At 38.2% G+C, this 23,573-nt stretch overlaps 1 protein-coding gene across 1 annotated transcript in view; it reads right to left on the reverse strand.

Annotated features, from left to right (window-relative positions):
* PRPF18 (pre-mRNA processing factor 18) overlaps positions 1–19,598 on the reverse strand; it is a 49,966-nt gene extending 30,368 nt beyond the window's left edge. Inside the window, exons 1-4 of the mRNA XM_029239056.1 lie at positions 19,401–19,598; positions 5,072–5,149; positions 2,289–2,393; positions 234–347 (exon numbers count right to left, since the gene is read on the reverse strand). Of these exons, the coding sequence (XP_029094889.1) occupies positions 234–347; positions 2,289–2,393; positions 5,072–5,149; positions 19,401–19,466 (363 nt within the window). The 5' untranslated portion in view covers positions 19,467–19,598. The remainder of the gene's footprint in view (positions 1–233; positions 348–2,288; positions 2,394–5,071; positions 5,150–19,400) is intronic.
* Positions 19,599–23,573: the final 3,975 nt, after the last annotated feature.

Here is a 23,573-nt window from a genome sequence, read left to right on the forward strand (position 1 = left end):
TGAGGCCAAAAACAAACAAATAAATACTGAAAAATAATAAGTAAAAAAAATAAACTCACGCACACACAAAATTTTAAAAAAAAAGAAAACTTACATTCAGCAGCAGTAATCTGGCAACTTTATTTTTCCTTTTTTCTCTATAGTAATGCAATTAGTTGAACTCTGTCGAAGTCCATACTATTCTCATTTATATGGTACAACGACATTCTTCTACCTTTGTTCTGACTTCTTACCTTGTTAACTTCTGGTGTGAGGATCTCTATTTTTCTTAAACGTTGAAAAGCATCATAATCAGTTTCTCCAAAGAGTCTGATTGGTTCTCCTCTTTCTCTTAATCTCCTGATAACCTATTTTAAAAATATATCAAACAACAATAGTAATTCCCTATGTCATTAGTAATAGTAATTCCTATTTTAGGAGACCAAACACTTATTTTGGTAAGTGAAAAGTAGATGCAGAAAGTAAGTTATATTTCTTTTTCTTTAGTTTCCACTAACAGATATACTGAATTATTGTCACACCTTAAATAACCCTAATGGTTTAGGTCATTTGGCGAGTGTTTCAGAAAGGACCAATCTGTGTAGTAGAATACATAAGAAAAACATTACGATGGGAGGGAGTGATAACATTTATAAAGAGAAAAAAATAAAATAAAACCAAGCCTGGAGTCAGCGATAAGTCAATGACCACAGATAGCCATGAGTCGGCACTGCAGTACTACATTAAAACCAAAAACTAGTCCCTCAGAAGAAAAAGTGAGTTACAAATGGAGGGAGGGGGACGTGCAGGGCTTTTGAGGGCCTGATAATACTCCTCCTTGACTTCGGCCATCGTTATACGAGCGTTTGTTTTGTAATTATCCACTATATCGCACATGTTTTACACACTCTTTGTATACATGTGGTATTTCATAAAAAGGACAAACAAGAATTATAATTAAGAAAATAAGTTATAATTTTAAAAATACCAAGAACTTTATCTGGGAACATAAATAGTATCACACTTAGAAACCACTGGCAGGGCTCCCACTGGATTAAATGAAACTCGGTATTAAAAAAAACTTAAGACTTGGTCGTCTAGTGCTATCTCCAGTCCATGCAGAAATGACCTCAAAAACACCTTCATCTGGTCCCTGTCTGACAAATGACAAAAATCACACCTCTTCATGAAACAGCCCATCCCATTTTTGGACAGATATGTTATGTTTCTCAAAATAAATGAAAAGCTACCTCTCTCAATTATCTCAGTTCTTCTTTATGAAACGACAGAGAATATTCAATGCTTTTTCAAAATTAGAACTGTGGTCAATGGATCTTTTTAAAAATCTCAAATATTCTTCGTTTCAGGCCAAGTATTCAAAAGTCCTTCATCTAATTTTTTCACACACAGCTTCTGGAGTCAGCCCTCCTTTCCTCTGAGAGTTTCCTTTAGCTCAAAGTTAATTTCGTTGTGTACCTTGTGTACAGTCTGAATTCTTTTTTCACAGGAATATCTTTAAAATCTTGTTGTTGGTGTTATTGCTGAAGGAAAATAATAGTTGATATTGACCAGGGTATGGGCAAATACTATAGCTGAGAGTATGAACTGCTATAACAAGTCTGCAGGGCTCTCTGGTAATATGTATCCAAAGCCTTAGGCATGTATATAGTCTTTAGTCATTAGAACAGACTTCAGAAATCATGTTTCTAGAAAATTTTCCAAAGCAAAGTAATCATATATTATTACACATGCAATGACATCTGTATGAGGGTGTTCATCTTAGTATGATCTAAAATAGGGAAATGCTGAGGCAACCTAAATGACCATTAGCACAGAACTGATTTTAAAAATAATAAAGTAGTTTTTAAAATATTATGGGAAATTATGCAGTCATAAAGGATCATACAGATCTCTGTATTTTGACTTAGAAAGATGCATTAAGAGGAAGTAAGTTACAAAACACTAACTTTCTTTTAATACATAATTTATATTATTTTAAATAATTTAGACAACTTATCAAGTATAATTAATTAGAATATATGCATTTAATTATACTTAGAATGTGTTTAGTTTTTAAAGTTCAGAATGATACATTCTTTAAAAACAACTTAAGACATAAGATATTAGACGACAGTACCTATAAAAGCAGAGATTAATTTAGAACCTCATAAAGAAAATTGAACTGGAATACTGTGCAGCTGGCCAGTTACGTCATTTTATACGGGAGATAATGACGAAAGTTATTGGAAAGAACTAAATGCAAATGCTGTGGAGTTTTTTTCCCACAAAACATTCATATAAAAACTTACCTCTTGCCTAGAAAGAGTCATGGGTAATTTTTCTTCTGCCAGTTCAAGTTCTAATACTGGATTCGATGAAGTTAATGGTTTCTCGTCCTCCTCTTTTGGCTGTATCTACATTAATAGCCAAAAGAAACGAAATTCTCCTTTTAAAATATAATATGGTTTAACATTTATCATTCTATACATTAGGTATTCACCGAAATTAAACATGTTTTAAATATTGAAGGTTTTCTAAATGTTCCTCTGAGCAAAGAGCTCATAATCAATGTACATGCTTGTGAGAGCTCAGGGACACCCAAGCAGAGACCATGCACCCAGGAGACAGCATTCTTGCTACAGGAGTATAATGGTTTCCACAATCAAAAACTTTAAAAGGCTGAAATTTAGACTCATTTTCTCCCTATACTCCAAGATTTTTACTTTCTTCTTAGAAACAACCAGCTTGCTTCTCCTCTTTGAGAAAATCATCTTACAGGGTTATTTGATCCTTGCTCTGGGTTTAAAATGAAGACCAAAGAAAGGAACTGCTCTCTAACAAAAACCTGTGAAGCCTCAAGCTCCAGCTCTTTCCTCTCCTGATTTTTGAAAGGTGTTTTTCCAAGTGCACAGGAATCACTGCTGGACATGCAGAAAACTTTCCGATGCTACACAGAACTTGCCCACAAACTGAGCTGTGAACCTTGTGGGAAAATAATGAAAACCAGCCCCTCTCTACTCATAGTACAGAAAGAACAGAGTGGACATTCTTGCTCATATGAACCTGCAGAGAAAAAAATTTCTTTATATATTTTCTTGAGTCTGCTGCCCAAGTCACAGTTTACGAAAATTGAGTTCAGCAATTTATAAGCCCCACTGTGTGGTCTGTAAAAAAGATACTGAAACATGGTTTTCCATCTGAACCATAAGACAAATCTAAGATGCCAAAAGAAGATCAAAAAACAAAAAAGATCAACATTAAGGAAAAACTCACATTCAGTTAAGAAAGGCTATATGGTTAAAATGATATAATTTATGATTCTATAGATTAAAGATTATGTTAATCAGTGTTAACAGTGGTAACAGAAAATTTAGGTAAAAAAACTAAACTTTCATATTTTCACAGACCAAATCAGCATCAAGCCTTTAAAAAAAACGGTAACTGGTTTTTATAAAAGAATAAAAGCAACACATGCTGTATTTTCATTACTACCAAGAAGGAAATATTAAAAGGCTTTATATCAAAAACGCTGTGCTTTCTTTTTAAGCATAAAAACAGATATTGCTCCCAAAATCTCAGGATAAAAAGCATTTTCAATTATAGAATGGCAGTGAATAACTTTAAGGAAAAGATCTAAGACACTCTGTCAGCTGGACTCAAGGTTACAAGCAGCACCTTTACAGTAATGATTCTGCTTCACTGCTTTCCTCTATATAAGCAAGAAAGTACTGCCATTATCACGGAAGCAATCTAAACAAAGCAAAATCGTCACTGTTTAAATTATTTTCCTACCTTATCAAAAAGTTGAAAACAATCAAATTCAGGGATCTGGGAAAGCAACAAGTCAGCAGACTAAAACGCATGGTTAAGTGATTCTTATTCTAGTTCAAGTGTGAGTTTAGATAATGCTGGGCAAACAAAAGATGAGAATTCTTCTTTCTGAATATCTATCTATTCGATGGTTATTTACATAAAACGTATCTTAATTTCCTAAACTAGAAGCAAATGAAATCAATGTACCTATGGAAAATATCAAAATATAAACTTTCATATTTTAGAAACCTATCAGAAATACATTTTCAACACTTGCCCTCTCCCAAAAGTACCAAAAGAAAGCAAACGCATATACATACCATTTGCATTCCTCATGCTTCTTTCTAGAAATGCTATGCCAGATAAAATTAATTTCCAGAACTTTCTCCATTACGTGCACAAGAGTATTATTTTATATTGATGTTTCACAAGCAAAAAGTCGATTTCAAATTTATGATTTGTCAAAATTATTTCAATAGAACCTCTGAACTTTGTTTAAAAAATTATTCAACTAGATTTAGCCTTCTTATAAAATAATTTAAACACAACTTCACCTCGTTACCTTTAACCCCTCCCAATAAAAACCCGAATACATTATTAACTGGTAATCTCAAAGATAATTTTAGTCATGCTTCTAAAGTATACAAAGTCGTCCAGATAACTCATTTATTTCTAACAAATATTTCAAGATCACATTTTCTATCCAATAAACTAAGCAGTGTTTGAAATGTGATACCTTATTACACAAAATGACACTGTATCTCAGGCAGAGGTACTTAGGGCCAAAAGGGATTACTAACATTGCAAACATAAAAACAATGGCTTAAAATATTCAGGAGAAAGCAGGGAAAGTACCACTGCTAATGCCACTGTTGTTGAATGAATAAAATCTTTTGAATCCTTTAAAACTGGACTTTTATTGGGAGAGGTGAGGAGAGGAGTGGTGGTGATGGTGATGAAAATGAGGCAGTATCAGATCCAGGACTTAATTAAAAAGAAAAAAAATCAAGCTTTGATCTCAAGCCACTTCATGCTGTCCACAAAAAGCCAAACCATTCCAAGCCAAAAGTCATGCATGTATTTTCCTGAATTCAAGATTAAAAAAAAAGAAAAAGGAAAGAAAAACAAAAACTCATACCTCTCCAGATGGCTTCTCATTTATAGGCTAATGTATAACATTAATAAATTGAACAGAGATCAATCGTTTTGACACTTTAACAACAGCTGTATAAATTTAAACTCAGAAACATCAATTTAACATAAAAGCAGGCATTCATACCTTGTAGCCACATCTTTCGAGATATGCTTCCTCTTCTTTTTTTGCAAGTTCACTACGCTTGAAATATTTTTTATTTTCCTATTGAAGAAAGAAGTAAGTTAATGTCTTTGGGTAAAATTTCATGTCCCTTGGTCAACAACCTTGCAAGTTTTTCAAGAATTGTAAAGTTTTTTCGTTCACGGAGATTATACTGATTTCCTGAACACACCACCTGTGCTCAGCCCCTGTTCTAAACATGAGGTATTTCTCTTGCAGCATCAGTTTGACGGACATATCCAACAGCACAAAGAAGAAACCACCCACATTTTCCAAACGTTCACATTGTTTTTATTTAGTTTCCCAGTGTTTGAATTCAATTTCTACAAATGGATTCATTATGAACCACGTAAAATGAGATACTTTAATTATTTTCTCCTAACAGAACCAACCAAACCAAAATTATGGTAGCTTCAGCTGACATGTTAAATCTCATTACAAAGAGAGCTCCAAGGGTGTGTCCAAATTCCTTTTTGTCATCTGGAATCTTATTGTAATGATCAACTGTATTAGTATTCAACAAATTTTTATAATAATCGAGACAGAATGGTTTTGGAGAGTCTCTTTAGTAAGAAGATGGTTCAAAGGTATTTGTTTTAATATGACATGCTGTTAAGAGACAAACTCTAAATCTAGTGTGGCAGGTGAAAAAAAACTGGTTAGTTCTTTCCATGCTATGCATAAAATTATCCTGTTAAAAATGCAGTCCCCTGGTCATTTTGTAATGTATAAAACTATCAAATCACTATGCTGAACACCTCAACTAATGAAATATTTTACATCAATTATAATGTAAAAAATACAGTCCCTAATCTGTAGGCTTGTTACTATCCGCTTCTTAGATAGTATGTCATTGATAAGTTAGCTCAAATAAAGATACTGCCCTACTTTACCAGTAGTAACCGAAACAGTACCTCAATAATACCTCCACACATGTGGTTAGCACCTCACAGTTCCAAAGCTCACTCACTCAGGCAGTGATCATCAATGGAGGCTAAAACCATGACAAGAAAGTGTGATGGTGAACAACGGAAAGATAAGGCTGCCGCACTTGAACCCACTGCTCAAGTTTGGCATCAATACCACGTACGTCCTATGTGAAACACATCGGAAGTACACAGCAGACCACTCAGAAGTGTTCTCCCTAAAAATCTAAATTGGAATCTAATCAAACAATTAACTTCCAGCTTACTAGAAATGTAAGGAATAGAGGAAGCTCAAAACACCACTGGGAAGCAATCAAACAGGAGCACATTTTACAAAACTAGCCCCAGTTTCTCCAACAAGTTGATGCATAAAAAAAAGTGGGGGACCTGGGAAATGTTTGCAATGAAAAGAAACCAAGAGTCATAATAAACAAATGTAATGAGTGGACCTTGTGTGGATTTGATGTGAATAAACCAACTGTAAAAACATATATATGTATTTATTTTAATTCAATTGGGGATATTCGAATGCGAGAGGAGTATTTGATGGTATTAAGGACCCAATTTTAATTTTGTTGGTGGTGATCTTAATTCTATAAAAACATGGTCTTATTTTCTAGAGTTATATGTGTTGAGGAAAGACAGGAATTCATTATACAACTCTATTGGTGTGTATGTTTAAAACTAACAGCTCATAACAGTTTTTTTAAGTTCATTCATTAACTCAATAAATATTTACTGACTTATGTGCTGTACCCCAAGCACAGCTTTACAGGTATGAAGATGAAGATGTTACCCGGCGTACGGAACTGATGGTATCACCTGAACATCAAAACTACTCTAAGAAATGTGGGCGCAAATAATACTAATCCCACTGTGGAGGTGAGAAACCTGAGAATTAGAAAGTTCAGGTGACTTTCCCAGAGCTCAGTGAGGCTCATGAGTTAACAGAAGCAGAATTAAGAACGCTGGTCCTTAAATCCTTTGTGCTGATCTAGTATTCAAGTTACAGTTCTTCACTCCCAAAACTCATTTCAGCATCATAAAATGTTCCTTTTGACTATGTAGCATGTACTGGTCATATTTCAAATAAGTGCGTTGACAAACGTACTGGCGGCCTCTCAGAATGAGCTGATACATAGGAAAAAAGTAAAAGGACTCTCCAGGCCAGAGACCATGGTCCAATCTTTAACTATGGTATCTTTTACTACCGTCTCTCAATTCCATTGAACACACCTAACAAAACCTTATGCCTTGAACATCAATTCTCAAAATGTGGACTTCTGGGGGGTCCCTAAGACCTTTCCAGAGGTTCCACTAGGTAAAATTTATTTTCATAATAATACTAAGATATATGTGCCCACCCCTTTTTCACTGTGCTCAGACCTGCACTGATGGTACAAAAGCAATGGTGACGAAAACTACTGGAACCTTAGCATAAATGAAGGCTAAGTTTATGTACCAGTGGTCATTGTATTCTTCACCACCATGCACTTGCAGGAAAATAAAAAAGCCAGTTTCTCTTAAGAATATCTTGATAAAGTACAATTTTACTAAATCTCATCCCTGGAGCACATGGCCTTTTAATATTTGGTATGATGAAATATATGAAGCACTTCCACTATATAATGGCGTAGGACAGTCCTCTCAAACAAAACCAAACTGGTTGATTATTCAGACCTGCATATCTGGCAAACAGTTTCTCAAAACTGAACAAAGCAAACCTGTCGCCTAAAGGAAAACAATGATAGTATTTGTTGCCTATGATAAAATTCCACCTGTCAAGCGAAAATCAGAAGGGTAGAAAAGTGGTATCCCTCACTGTGAACTTGATGGCTTCCCAATACTTAAAGGCTTTTCTGATGAAATCAGTGGTGACATTAACAAATGTAATTTTTTAAATACTGTCTAATGAAACACATCAACATTTAGAAGATCTGCATAACTCAGCAAAGTTGAAAAAACTTATGATGTTAACAAAGGCAAGAGTTCACAAAATCATGCACAGGCAAAAGATCTACGACCAGGATAAATCAGAATAGATCTAGAGCAGAACAGGTCAATGGATTTTAGTACACGAAAAGTCTATTGATATGTGTCAGAATCTAAGCTCTTAGCTAATCTTTAAGAAACTTACCACTTACCCAGTTTTGGTGTAGTATCAAAGAAAAACGTCCACAATTACTGAAAAGGCTATTAAAATACTCCCTTTTCCAACTACCTCTGTTTCAGGATGAATTTTCTTCACATACTTGAACAAAAACAACATATTGCAACAGGTTGAAAAAAGAAACAGGAGAATCCAACTGTCTTCTTATATACCAGAGATTAAAGAGATTTGCAAAATGTAAAACATGCCATTCTTCTCACTAAATTTCATTTGTTTTGGAAAACATCGTTTTCGTAAAAATGTATTATTTACGCTAACATGATGGATTTTTTTATTGTACTTGTACAGAGAATATAAATATACATTTTCAATATCCCAGTTTTAATTTCTAATAGAGTAATTATCAATAAATACATTCTACATAAACAAAGCTCTCTGGAGCTATCAGTAATTAAGAATGTAAAGGGGTCCTGAGACCGACGAGTGTTCTGTCCTACAAGAGTCCACTTGCTGGCACTCTCCACGCCTGCACCTAGCTCTTAAATGCTGGGAAACCACTTGCGTCCCAATGTTGCCCACTGATCCTGATGTATTTACCCATCTTTCTCCCCTATTGTCTACACTGATCATTATTCATTCTCCATTCTCTCAAACCTCTAAGCCCTTTATTTCTCCCCTTATTTCCAGCAAATGACTAAGTCACTCTACAGAGAAAAGGGAAGCCAGCAAACAAGAACTCCGAATTCCTCCCAGCACCAATCCCTTCTGCATCTCAGAATGGAAGAGGAAACCCTCGCCCTAAGGCCAACCCCTTCCAGCTGTCTTCCAGATCTCAATTTCTCCTGCCTTTCTCATAGTTAGCTATTTTCTGCATCTTCACCTTTTCCTTCTCTATTGGCGCAAATGATCATCACTTACATATGTTCAAGACTCTGCAACCTTAAAGGAAAAATTCGTTACTCTGTGCTGGGTATCATGCTAAGTACCAATTACAGCAGAAGGACAATAAAACATTTCTCTATTCCGTCTCCATTTCCTCACCTCCAGTTCTCTTTGCAGCTGCCCAACAACTGGGAGTCCATTCTTAATGCTCCACTGAAAAATCCCCTGAGGTCATAACTAACTTCCAAGGTGCAAAACTAAAGGATCTTCAAGTCAACTGCTAATTCCCTCCTTCTTCAATTGTTTTCTTCCCTTGGCTGTCAGACAACTTTCTTGTTTCTTCCTTACCTACTGGTTTGTTCAGATTTTCTATTTCTTGCTTTTCTGTCACTTATTTCACTTTGATTTTCCAATTTATTAGAACATATTAGTGCATTATTTGCCCTAATTATTGTTTTATTATTTACTGTTTTCCAGTAACTTTCATATTGGTTACTATAGTTCTTTATTGTTTCAATTTCAGGGTTTCCTCGGTTTCTGTTAAAGGAGGGTTTTTTTTTTAATTAAGTGGTTTCTATATTTTTATAAATGAAAAAAGCAAGTGCAGAAGAGTGAATCTAGTATGCTACCGCTTGTATTCAAAAAGCAGAAAAGATATTTGCTTCTTCACATTTGCTTTCATATGCATGAAATAACTCTAGAAGACCCCAAAATTGATAACGTTAGCTGCTTTGGAGGAGGTGAACTGTACAGCTGCGGGACATGGGTAAAAAGGAAACTTTTTATTGTACACCCTTTAGTATGTTTTGAATTTTGAATCATTTGAATGCATTACCTATTAACAATACATTTAATTTTTGAAAATTAATTTGCTTTTCATTTTAAAGAGTCCTAGTGAGAAAAATATAAACATTTTGCTTCATACTATGTGACCCCTCACTTCAGGGCAACAAAAGCTTGTCAAAAACAAAAGGGTGGGGCTTCCCTGGTGGCGCAGTGGTTTAAAGTCCACCTGCCGATGCAGGGGACACGGGTTCGTGCCCCGGTCCGGGAAGATCCCACATGCCACGGAGCGGATGGGCCCGTGAGCCATGGCCGCTGAGCCTGCGCGTCCGGAGTCTGTGCTCCGCAACAGGAGAGGCCATAACAGTGACAGGCCCGCGTACCGCAAAAAAAAAAAAAAAAAAAGTTCCCTACCATGTTTCAGATGTCACTCTGCACACTTTTGTTTAGAAACAAGAGCAGTTTATATAAGAAAAGCAAGTTAAGCAGTGACTTCTAATTATAAAACATTATTTTATAAAGCACACTGAAAACATACTTTGAAATACAAAGTATGGTGGATACATTTATGACAGAATTAAAATTGTAGGATGTAAGCATTAATAATACACCCTCCTTTATAGGTAAGTCAGGCAGGGTAGAGAACTTGCCCAAAGTTAAAGAGCTCTCTAGTAATGGAGCCCCAATGAGACTTTAGGACTTGTTTACTCATTTCACAAATTTAGTTTCCTTTCTGGCTATACTCAAAGATTTTGAACTCTAAGTTTGCTGAATTAATGACAGAATATACAACAGAACCCTACAAACACAAGTCTGAAAGTGGCTGGTAAGGGTTTTAAGACACCATGTGAACTGACAGTACCTTTATTTGGGTTCTCTCCTAAAGCACCTGACCTTTCCACTGGGCCTCTCACTCCTGCAGATTTTAGAAATGAGTTGAAAAGGGTATTGATAAAGAGCACTTCTCCTTTTAAAGACAGAACCTAACTCCTGTGTGGTGCTTCATACATGTTATTCTTGGACTTTGTCCAAGCTGTACTGTCTGGATTATAAACCTGAGATTCGCGGGTCTAAAGAGTACAAGTCTTTCTACCACATCACCGGAAACGTCGGCCCACACTAATAAGGGAGAGTCAAAATTTAAAAACCACAGGCAACATGACTGTCACCATTTCATTAATTAGAATCATCATTCCTTCAATCAGATTAAGGTTTTTAGTGTTTATATAAATGAAACACAAACATCATCAAGAGTTCTACAAAAAGACACTGGAGAGCTAACAAATACACAGCCTGGACATCCAAAGCAGAGCAATACGTGTGAGATCACGAACCACATGGCAGGGTCCGTTTCTGGCTGAAGAATGGAAATAAGCCTTAAAGAGTCTGAGGTAATAAACCTAATGGTTGGGCACTCAAACACAATTTAAAGAGACACAATGATTTTCAAAGTGAAAGAACTGTCAACTGTCAAGGGATCCTGTTAGCTAGGCAGTATGTATTCTCAATGATGCCATCCAAAATAGAAAACTATACCAAAAGCTCCCCTGCACAGGTGAATTCTATATACTTCATAATCATATATATTTATATCATTACATATAAAATTATGTAAAAATGTATGAAAGAAATAACACCAATCTTACAAAGTCTTTAAGAAAATAAAGTTAAACAGACACTTACTGTATGATCCAACCACTCCACTCCTAGGCATTTACTCAAGAGAATGAAAGTATATGTCCATACAGAAACCTGTACACCAATGTTCACAGCAGCTTTATCATACTAGCCAAAAAAATGGAAATAATCTGAATGCCCATCAACAGGCTAATGAATAAACAAATTGAGGTATATCCATACAATGGTGGAATACTGCTCAGTAACAAAAATAATGAAGTCTTGATACAGACAAATGCATAAATGAATCTCAAAATTATTAGGCTGGGGGCTCCCCTGGTGGCGCAGTGGTTGAGAGTCCGCCTGCCGATGCACGGGACGCGGGTTCGTGCCCCGGTCCGGGAAGATCCCACATGCCGCGAAGCGGCTGGGCCAGTGAGCCATGGCCGCTGAGCCTGCGCTCCGCAATGGGAGAGGCCACAACAGTGAGAGGCCCGCGTACCGCAAAAAAAAAAAAAAAAAAAAAAATTATTAGGCTGATTGAAAGAAAGCAGATAAGAGAGGAACATACTGAAAAATTATGTTTACATAAAACTCTACAAAATGCAAACTAATGTAAAGTAACAGAAGGCAGACCAGTGGTAGCCTGTGGACAGGGTGGGTAGGGCACAGGTGGGGCAGGAAAGCAGGATCACAAAGGGGCACAAGGAAACTCTGGGGTGAGATGAACATGTTCACTCTCTTCACTGTGGTGACAGCATCCAGGTGTAAACATGGCAAAACTCACCGAACTGTACACTTCAAATATGTACGGTTTACTGTGTGTCAATTATACCTCAATAAAGCTGCTTAAAAAATAAATAGCACAATATGGAAGCAACCAAAGTGTCCATCAACAAATGAATGGATAAAGAAGATGTGGTATATATACACAATGGAATACTACTCAGCCATAAAAAAGAATAAAATTTTGCCATTTGCAGCAACATGGACGGACTTGGAGGGCATTTGCTAAGTGAAACAAAGACAACTACCGTATGATATCACCTGTATGTGGAATCTAAAAAGTACAACAAACTAGTGAATATTTTTAAAAACAGACTCACAGATATAATAGAGAACAAACTAGTGGTTACCAGTGGAGAGAGGAGAAGGGGGAGGGCAATATAGTGGGAGGGGAGTAAGAGGTACAAATTATTAGGTATAAAATAAGCTACAAGGATGTATTGTACAACACAGGGAATAGAGCCATTACTTTATAATAACTATAAATGGAATACAGCCTTTAAAAATTGTGAATCACTGTATTGTATACCTGTAACTTATATAATATTGTACAGCAACTATACTTCAATAAAAATAAAATTAAATTAAATACAGTGGTAGCATTTACACTGCCTGACATTACAACTCACCAGGATGCGACAGCAATCGAGACAGTGTGGCACGGGCACAAGGATCAACAAACAGATTAGGACAAGGGAGCAGAGCACCCAGAACGCAGCCACAGTTAAACTATTACTGATTTTTGATGATGCCAAAAGCAACCAAAGGGAAAAGAAAAATATTTTCAATAAATGGTGGTGGAACAAATGGATAATCACATGGAAAACAATAAACCACACCCCTACCTCCCATCATACAAAGAAACTGATTCAAAAAAATTTTTAACTGTTTTTTATAAAACATGAAATCATAAAGCTTTTAGCTCTTATAATAAGAGTATCTTGGGCTTCTCTGGTGGTGCAGTGGTTAAGAATCCGCCTGCCAATGCAGGAGACATGGGTTCGATCCCTGGTCCGGGAAGATCCCACGTACCACAGAGCAACTAAGCCCATGCGTCACAACCACTGAGCCTGTGCTCTAGAGCCTGCGAGCCACAACTACTGAGCCTGCACTCTAGAGCCCATGAGCCACAACTACTGAGCCTGCGCTCTAGAGCCCACGAGCCACAACTACTGAAGCCCGCGTGCCACAACTACTGAAGCCCGCACACCTAGAGCCCATGCTCCACAACGAGAAGCCACCGCAATGAGAAGCCCAAGCTCCGCAACGAAGAGTAGCCCCCGCTCGCCACAACTAGAGAAAAGCCTGTGGGCGGCAACGAAGACCCAACGCAGCCAAGAATTAATTAATTTTTAAAAAAAAAGAATACCTTACTCTCCTGAGTAAATGTCTAGGAGTGGAATAGCTCGTTCACGTAGCAGGCCTATGTTTTCTTTTTAAGACATTACCAAACTGTTTTCCAACAGGTTATACTATTTTATACGCCTAGATAGGATACAGTCAACAATCACCATGAAAAATTGCTAAGTTGGCTTATTACATACACCAGAATGGCTGAAATTAAAGACTGACAACACAAACTGTTGACACAATGTAAAGATCTGAACCCTTTTACTTTGCTAGTGAAGGTGTGACACGGTCCAACCACTTTGGAAAAAGGTCTGGTGGATTTCTATAAAACTAAACCCATAATGTACACCATGACATAGCAATTCCACTCCCTAGCATTTTCCTAAGAGCAATGAAAACACGAGACTTGCACAAAAGGGTCCACAGCAGATTTATTCATAATTGCTAAATCCTGGAAACAGCCCAGCTGCCCATTATCAGAAGAACAGATTAACACACTGGGTCTATTTGTAAAACGGAATACTTCTCAGCAATAAAAGGAGTAAACAACTGATACATGCAACAACACGAATAAAATTCAAAACATTATTCTCATTAAACCAAGTGGGTCATATAAGAGTACACAGTATGATCCCATTTACGTGAAGTTATAGGGCTGGCAAAACCAAGGGACAGTGGAAAGAAATCAGTACAGCAGTTTATTCATGGGGGGAGGAGCTGACTGGAAGGTGGAATGAGGGTAGTATCTGTATCTTGATACAGACTGGGAGACACAGGCAGATGCATTTGTCACAATTCACTGAATGGTAGGTACACTTATGATTTGTGTATTTTCTTCATACATAAAATTTTGCTGACATACCAAAAAAAGTATAAACAAACACTGAACACTAGTCAATGATATACACGCCAAATTATATTTTGGCAATTATGTTACATTACATTTTAGGGGTAAAGTGTATCAATGTCTGTAAATTAATCTGAAATGCATAAAGATCAGTACATTGTCTTCATGACCCTGTCTGCAGCTGGAAAACACTTGTCTATGGATTTGCTGTTCCAGAAGAGCCGCCTCACCTTTGGCCATTTCAAGTGGTTTCCCAGCCTTTTATGGTTCATCTGTGAGAGGTGAAACAGTAATGACTTAGCTTGTGAGTGCCTCTCGTCAAATTGTGGAGAAGCAGCCTTCCACTATCCTAAAATGTTCTGCCTGTTTTACTATTCTGAGGTAAAAGTACTTTCTGCATTGCTAGATGGATTGATGAATGGATATACAATGATGGAGAGATGGACAGTTACATGATAAAACAAATATATTAAAATATTAATCGCAGGTTTAATCGCAATATCTAGATGGTAGGCGTATGGGTGTTCACTGTATAATTCTTTTGAGTTTTTGGTACATTTAAATTTTTTCACAGTGAAATGCTGAGGAAAATAAATCTTCTTTGCAGATGTCAAAACATGGTATCAACATGACAAACTCCCTACCACACTGTTTTCTGACTATACCAAAAAAACCATGAAAGGCTCCTAAATGACCACTAAAGAAAGAGGCACTGGAGAGGATTACAGAAGACCGTGCAAGCAAAGCGAGGAACAAGGGTGAAGAAAGGCAAGTTCAAAGGCCTGAATAAATGAAACAGGTTTAGAACTGGAACAGCTGATTGGTGGTAGGGATAAATGGGCACAGAGATTTTCACCAGCCCAGAAATGACTGGTTCTTGACCTTTTTGTCAAAGATCGCTTTATTTTTTTTTATAAATTTATTTATTTATTTTTGGCTGCATTGGGTCTTCATTGCTGTGTGCCAGCTTTCTCTAGTTGCAGTGAGAGGGGGCTACTCCTCGTTGCGGTGCGCGGGCTTCTCATTGCAGTGGCTTCTCTTGTTGCGGAGCACGGGCTCTAGGCACGCAGGCTTCAGTAGTTGTGGTGCACGGGCTCAGTAGTTGTGGAGCACGGGCTCAGTAATTGTGGAGCACGGGCTCAGTAGTTGTGGTGCGCGGGCTCTAGAGCGCAGGCTCAGTAGCTGCGGCACACGGGCTTAGTTGCTCCGCGGCATGTGGGATCTTCCCGGACCAGGGCTCGAACCCGTGTCCCCTTCACTGGCAGGTGGATTCTTAACCACTGCGCCACCAGGGAAGCCCCAAATATCCCTTTAATAATATCATCAACAGGAGGAGGGGAAGAGGGGTCACATGTATACATACATGCTAAATTTTTTATAATATTTCAAGGAACTGATGGATACTCTGAAGTCCATCCAAAGGCTCCACTTAAGAACCCCTGTTACAGATGGCAACTGAAATCTAGAGGTGAATATGAAATTAATGTAAGAGAATTTTCAGTGTGAAGAGAAAGTAGCCTAGGCCTGAACTTTAAGGAAAACCAACATTTAAGGGATAAAAACTAAACAATAAAAAAACAAAAAAAGAAGAAGCCTGTAAAGGAGATCAGGAATAAGCAGCCTGAGAAGGAGAAACAGGACGCTGTGGGGTAAGAGACGTCAAGGGAAGACTGAATAAAGTGGACCAGGGCTTCCCTGGTGGCGCAGTGGTTGAGAGTCCGCCTGCCGATGCAGGGGACACGGGTTCGTGCCCCGGTCCGGGAGGATCCCACATGCCGTGGAGCGGCTGGGCCCGTGAGCCATGGCCGCTGAGCCTGCGCGTCCAGAGCCTGTGCTCCGCAACGGGAGAGGTCACAGCAGTGAGAGGCCCGCGTACCGCAAAAAAAAAAAAAAAATAAAAAAAAATAAAAAAGAAAGTGGACTAGCCGAATGCAAATGCTGCTGAGGTTAAGAAAGCATGGAAGTCACTGCGGCCCCTGATTAGGATGGATTCAGTGCAACTGTCAGGTAGAAATCAGGTTAAGGAGTGAGTAGGAAATAAGAAGCTTGGCTGTAAAGAAAAAGGACAGCTGTGTTTAAAAAAAAAAAAAAAAAGATGGGAGAGATTTGTATGTCTCAGTGCTGCTGGAGATAAGCCAGTAGAGACTGAAGACACAGAAAGAAAAGAGACAAGTGCTATTCAGATTCTGATGATGCTACAAAAGATGAGAGCTGGGCTCCAACATGTAAGTGGTAGGTTTGACCCAACATACAGCCAATATCTCATCCACTTTAACAGGGGAAAGGTGAGGAATTTCTTGCCTGATGGCTTCTCTTTTCTCTGTAAAACTGAAAGTAGGTTCCTTAAAGAAAAGGACCAAGCATTACTTTTTTAAAAAAATCCTCTGTGGCACACAGTGTAGTATCTTGAATATAGGAAATATTCAAAAAATTTTGGAGAAAAAAACAAAGCTAAAATTCTACACAAAGTCCATGCTCAAAACTGCAACTAATAAAACTGCTAATTAAGCCCCACTGAGTCCTGCAGTAGCCTGGCTTTCCACATAAATGAGGCTTTGCAGTTCAATGAAGACTCACCAACACCGGGGCGCCAAAGCGCTGGCATTCTAGCAGTACAGATACCGCACTTACCTCCAAGCAGTTACATCACGTAGAGCACTTAGCACAGGTGACAGGAGGTTAATAAAGGGGCTCTCACAAGCTGAGTGTTTACTATCCAACTCTCAGACTAACAATAAAAAGCTGGGACACCATGCTATCGATAGGATAGATAAACAACAAGATCCTACTGTATAGCACAGGGAACTATATTCAACACCCTGTGATAAACCATAATGAAAAAGAATATATATGTATAACTGAATCACTTTGCTGTAGAAATCACAGCAGAAATTAAACACTACATTGCAAATCAACTATAGTTCAATAAAGCTTAAAAAAAAAAAAAAAAGCTGGGACATCACTCAAAATGACCAAAGAGGAGGTGGCGCTTCTGGAAAAACAATACAACAGAAACAGGTGTTCCCCAGCTACAGAAAAGGATAATGAAAAGGATTCACTGACCCCCAACCAGAATTGTTTTTAAAAATGAAACAGGATGGATTAAAACAGTGAAACATATGATAGAATCACATGTAGTTAAGACAAGAAATGTTGCATGAAACTTTTTTCATACGTATCTGATGAAAATACAGATTTATTCCTTACTGTGGCTAGGACAGTGAAAAAAAAGATGGCTTCGTCATCTGTGGAAAGAGCATCCTAACTGCCCTATGCACCAAGCAGAGCTGTTGTAAAGCTCAAATGAGAAAGCATACTAGGGTGCTTTTCACATATGTTATTTTAATTTTAAGTAATTTAATCCTTAGATCAACCCTATCAAAACTAGTTCTATGTTCACAGGGTGGAGATAAATAAACAGCCTGTCTGTAGTGGTGAAGAGAGCAAGCTTTAGAGTGGGAGAGATGGATTGAAATTCAGGCTCTATCTCTTGCTAGCTGTGCGATTCTGTAAATCAATCTAACTTCTTTTAGCTTCAATTTCCTCATCTATAAATGGGAGTAGCAGTAATTTTATGGGACTGCTGTACGAATTATATGAGGTATGAGATATGAAGCATTCTGCATAATGCTTTGCAGATTACTATTAATATTACCAGAACTATGACTTTCAGTATTTTAATCCCCATTTCATGTATTTCCTTTGCTGGTATTAATTGGAAAATCAATCTTACCTTCTGGCCAGGGTTATCTGAGTAATTAAATCTACTATCAAATTACAAAATGAAAGACATCCCAGAAAAAGTTTATATGTGATGATAAATTAAGAACAATTATGTAGAATCAGTGTTTTTGTAATTGATCATTTTTAAAGGCTGGTCTATATCCATGACAAAGAACCTGATTATGCAAACAGCCCTCTAAGCCCTGAGAGCGAGCTGAGCTCTTCGTGATTCAATTCTCCCTCTAAAGCACTTTAAATTTCAACACCTGGCTCTAACACCCACTATGCATTTCAACATCTAAATTAGCTTTTTCAAAGACTCCGAAACCACTCATCAAAAGAAAAAGGCCCCTGAGTTACAGACGAAAATATCAAGTTACAACTATGGACAAGCTCTCTCCCCAGTTCCCCGCGCATTTGCTAAATAACATTCTATTTAATTAGCTCCACTTTGTTAATTGTTTTTAAAGTTTCAATGATTATGAAAGCTGCCATCTGCCAAGCTAACAATCCCAACTTACTTGCACTACATCATAAACATCAATCATACACTACACCCAAAGACCTAAGTCAGACTGTTCTCAAAGTGTGGTCCACAAGACCCCTGGAGTCCTTGAGACTCTTTGAGAGGGTCCGTGAAGTCAGAACTATTTTCAGTACTAAGGTATTATTTGCCTGTTCACTCTGTTCCCATTTATACGAAGGGTGAAAAGCAATGCTTCACAAGAATCAAGACAATAGCACTAAACTACCAGCTGTCACTGATTCTTCAATGCTCAGCACTAATGGGGGAGGGGGAGCAGTTTCACTTAACTATCTCCTTGATGAAGTAGTAAAACTATTAACTTTATTAAGTCTTGGTCCTGGACCACATCTTTGTAATATCCTGTGTGACAAAACAGGAAGTATACATAAAGCACAAACCCTTCCTAAAACGACAGAAGTGAACGGCCAGAAAAACTGGGGCACGTCCGAAGAATACCGGCAGTTGGGAACGGGGATAAGGGACAGGTGAGGCGGCGGGTAGGGGAAATCGCCAAAATCTCGGGTTTTCCTGCAATTCCCACACCTCCATCCCATAAGGCTCCCAAGTGATTACCAAGGGCACAGCGGTCTAGAGGGAGCCGCTCCAGGGTAGCGGCGGGGCTCTGGCTAAACCCCATCCGGCAAGGACCCTTTCAGTACCGTTCCCCTCCCCCAGACTCCCCTCCCCCACGCAAACGCTCAGCTCCTCCGTCGCCCACGCCCCACGACCCCAAGGATCCTCACCACCAACAGGTTCCTGTCCTCCACCAGCTGCCGCTTCCGGAGGATCTCCGATTTCAGAATGTCCATCTCGCTGCCCGGGTTGAAGCTCGAGTTTTCTTCCTCTCTCTCCGGCTCCCTGAACCAAGCCTTTTCATCCAGCCAGCCGCCGCGAACCCACTACACATCGCGAGCCCAAATACCGAAGGGCAACAACTGACAGAGCCGCTTCCGGCGGAAGCTGAGGTGAGCGAGAGGAAAGAGCGCCCCAGGGCGCCTGTTGTTGACGAAGCCGCTGAGGCTTAGCGCCCCTGGCGACGCCCTCCGGCAGCGCGCTTGTAGTTTCCCATCCGTGGATACGTGAACAAACGTGGGCTGAAACACGAGTCTTCTAAATCGATGCTGCATTGTTTAATAAGTTATATACCTATGTCAACTCTACTTCAATTTTAAAAGGAGAAAAAAGTTATTATACCTACTTGTACCTGCTAGGTCAGGTGCAAAACTTCTTAGCAAAACACCTCAATTATGTTCATTAATGCCAGATCTTTACCTATTATACGAGAAGTCCACGTCGGAGTTCCTGAAGTTACCTGCTTGCCAAAATCAATGGGCTGGAGTGAGAAAACCCTGGACAATAATACTAGCTCAAAAGTATAGTGTTCATTGCTAGCCTGTAAAACTTCCAGTAAACTTAGGCAATTACATCCATTTAAGTCATTTCAGAAGTAGAGTTGTCTCTCCTCCCTGAGTTCTAGATTGCTTACATATCTTGGTGATAATTGAACATTTACCCCAGGAAACTGAGATGATCTCTTTGGTCACGTGTTCAGCAATCAAGATTTTCAGTGAGATGACTGGAGATGTAATCAGAGATTTTCATTTTTGAAGTCCAACTCAAGAAGCAATATTAAATTGGTGAAAAAATTATATCAGAGATTTTAATTTTTAAAAGACCTAAAAACTGGGGCTTCCCTGGTGATACAGCGGTTAAGAATCCGCCTGCCAGTGCAGGGGACACCAGTTCAAGCCCTGGTCCGGGAAAATCACACATGCTGCAGAGCAACAAACCTTGTGCGCCACAACTACTGAGCCTGTGCTCTAGAGCCCATGAGGCACAACTACTGAAGCCCACGGGCCTAGAGCCTGTGCTCCGCAACAAGAGAAGCCACTACAATGAGAAGCCCGCGCACCGCAATGAAGAGTAGCCCCCGCTCACAGCAGCTAGAGAAAGCCCGCGCGCAGCAGCTAAGACCCAACGCAGCCAAAAATAAACAAATAAATAAATAAATTTATTTTTTAAAAAGACCTAAAAACTGTTTACAATGCATTTATTTTTGGTTCTATGCCATTGAAGCTTTTCTTAAATTTCTAGTTCAGTCATTACTGAACAATATTTGACACATTACTTTTCCCCACCCAAAAAGGAAAGAAATATTATTCAGTTCAGTCGGTTCTTAATGGGTGACATGGTTTAGCAAAATAAAAGAGGTTTGTTTCGATTTACAAAGTATTTTTATTGTATACGTGTGCGTTGGGTTATATTTCATCTGAAAGATATCTGACTTTTGCCAGAAATAAATTAACATAGGAAGTTAATTCACTCTTTGAGCTAAGATGCTTTGCTAATTTTTAGGGCTTTTGAAAGCTTTTACCAAAAAAAAAAAAAACTCCTTCAACGAATAAACATGGTAACATTCTTACATGGATTTCTGTTTCCTGAGTCACCTATAATTCAATAAGCAAATAACAATTTATTAGCTTTTTCCTGATTTAGGGTTTAGAAATTATGACACAAAAACCTGAAGAGTTGACGCAGGTGATTGTAACAGTAATGGAAGTTTACAGAGAAGAAGGAACAGCTGGCCGGATGGGAGATAATTCATGTAAACCAGGGAAGATAGTCACTTCTGTAAAAAGGCTCCTTTTAAATTTCAGACGTTCATTGATTTTGATGTTTATGTAAACATGCGCTTTAAATCCTGATAAGGGCCTGAAATGGAAGAATAGGAGAGATGTGTGCTTGAACAAGCAAACTGATAAGGAAGCTTTTCAATATAAAAGGGGAAAAAAGATGACCAGGTGAGCTTAGAAACACTCAATCCTGATTCTAAGGACTCATATGCAACCCCTTCCATCGCAACAGTTATGTAAAAAGGGATATGTTGGAAACAATCCAAATGTCGTAAATGGGGGAATGGTTAGGTAAGTCATAGTTCAGACGTACAATTGAATAATATGTTCAAAAAAAATTCAGTGATATGAGAATGCTCATGACATAATGTTTAATAAAAAAGTAGGATAACAAAACTAGAAAAATAGCATATAGTCTCCATTTGGTAAGAAAAGCATATAAACCTAGAAAAATGATTAGAAGGAAACATATCCAAATATCAGATTGTTACCTGTCAATGGAAACCCTGGTGATTCTTCTTCTTTATACTATAATTGTACAAATTCCATAATTTGGAAAAAAAATCCAGAGAGCAGTCATTTTCTGTTTTATTTAATTATTATTGAAATTCTTTATAAAATTTCAGCACTACTACTTTAGAAATTATGTATGATAAATTTTAAATAACGCCAGTAAAGGAAAACAAAGGATCAGACAAAAAAAAAAGAGAATTTGTTTTAACCTTCATACTTATTCAATCAATATTTAAATGTCTTCTATGAGCTCTGTAGTATATTAAGTTCTGTGGCTTAAACCAAATACAATACATAATCCCTACCCTTGAGGATGTTACCAGCTAAAAGTTAAATTATAAAAGATAAATACAATTTAGTAGCATGTGTGGGGCTATTTAAAGTATTCACAGGAATTAAAAGAAGAAATAGTAAAAATCAATATATATATGATTGATGAGATTATTCTTCTGTTGAAGTAGCCCATCCTAAGAGAGTATCTGTCATTTCTGGAGAATGGAGGATATACCACATTTACTCAGGACCATCTGGGTTTGTTTTGTTGCTGTCCTAAAGGATAGAATGTAACTTCTTTTTTGAAAGCTATGCAATCTCATATAGAGAGTACCCTGGTGGTCCAGTGGTTAGGACTTGGCACTTTCACTGCCAGGGCCAGGGTTCAACCCCTGGTCATAGAACTAAGATCCTGCAAGCCAAGCAGTGTGGCCAAAAACAAACGAAAACAAAAATTTTTTTTTTTAAATCTCATACAGTAGCCCTCCGTCTTCAACATGCCTCTGAATAACCCAGAGGAGTTTTTGAAACCCGGTCTGGGGGTCTCCATCCCCCAGAAAAGGTCAGTGGAGGAGCCCAAGAATTTGCTTTTTGAACAAGTTCCCAAGTGAGGCATTTGCTGTGGATCCAGGGACCACACTTTGAGAACTACTGATCTAATATATTATTTTGGAATCTTGGGGAGCAGATGAGTCAGAACGTAGGTTTGCACGAAGTCCTGATAAACAGGACAGGGGAGGAAGCTGTGTCAGTGTCTGCAGCACTGTTATGGGGCCTCTCAGGGTGCCTGCCCACTCACAGTGGTGCTTCTACAAATTTCCTGAATAGAAGATGCAGGCTCCATTTGGATCCAGCCATATTCACAGGCCTGCTTTTGTGTGGTCACACCGTGGGTTGGTAGCTGACCTCATCCGGGCCAGAGTCTGTGCCCTAGAAAATTGACACTGGAATTGAGTCAGTCTTTGCAAGTGCAGAAGGTGTGACCTGGAGAGTGATGGAAACCGTTCCAGTGGCATGCTTGAGCCAGACCAGTCCATTCTGACCTGCAAGAGCCCACTGCTCTATTTTTAAGAATTTTGGAGTCAGCTGTTAAGCATAGCCACGGTTAAAAGTTAAATGTTTATTAACAATTAAATACATTATGTTATAAACAATGGTAATAAATACACAGAACCTATTACTTACTAATTATATTACTGCATTTTACTATTATTTATGCTCTTGGAGTTAGTTATGACTGTTGCACCGTTGTGGTAGAAATATAATATAACGGTGAACTAACTGCATGTCTTTCCCTGACACCACAGTTGAGGACCTCATGTTGGTAGCTTGAAATTAGCCATAATGGGAATATTTACACCACAGAAATTGGCAAATGCTACCAATCTGGACTTGATTTATTGTTTTGTTGATTGTCTAAGCTTTAAAAAGTTATGGGGAAAACGTTAAAAATGTTAATAAATGTTTCTCAACCTTGGGCCAGATAATTCTTTTCTG

The sequence above is a fragment of the Monodon monoceros genome, unplaced genomic scaffold (assembly GCF_005190385.1).
Source record: "Monodon monoceros isolate NGI ecotype Baffin Bay Population unplaced genomic scaffold, NGI_Narwhal_1 Super_Scaffold_21, whole genome shotgun sequence".
NCBI lineage: Eukaryota > Metazoa > Chordata > Mammalia > Artiodactyla > Monodontidae > Monodon > Monodon monoceros.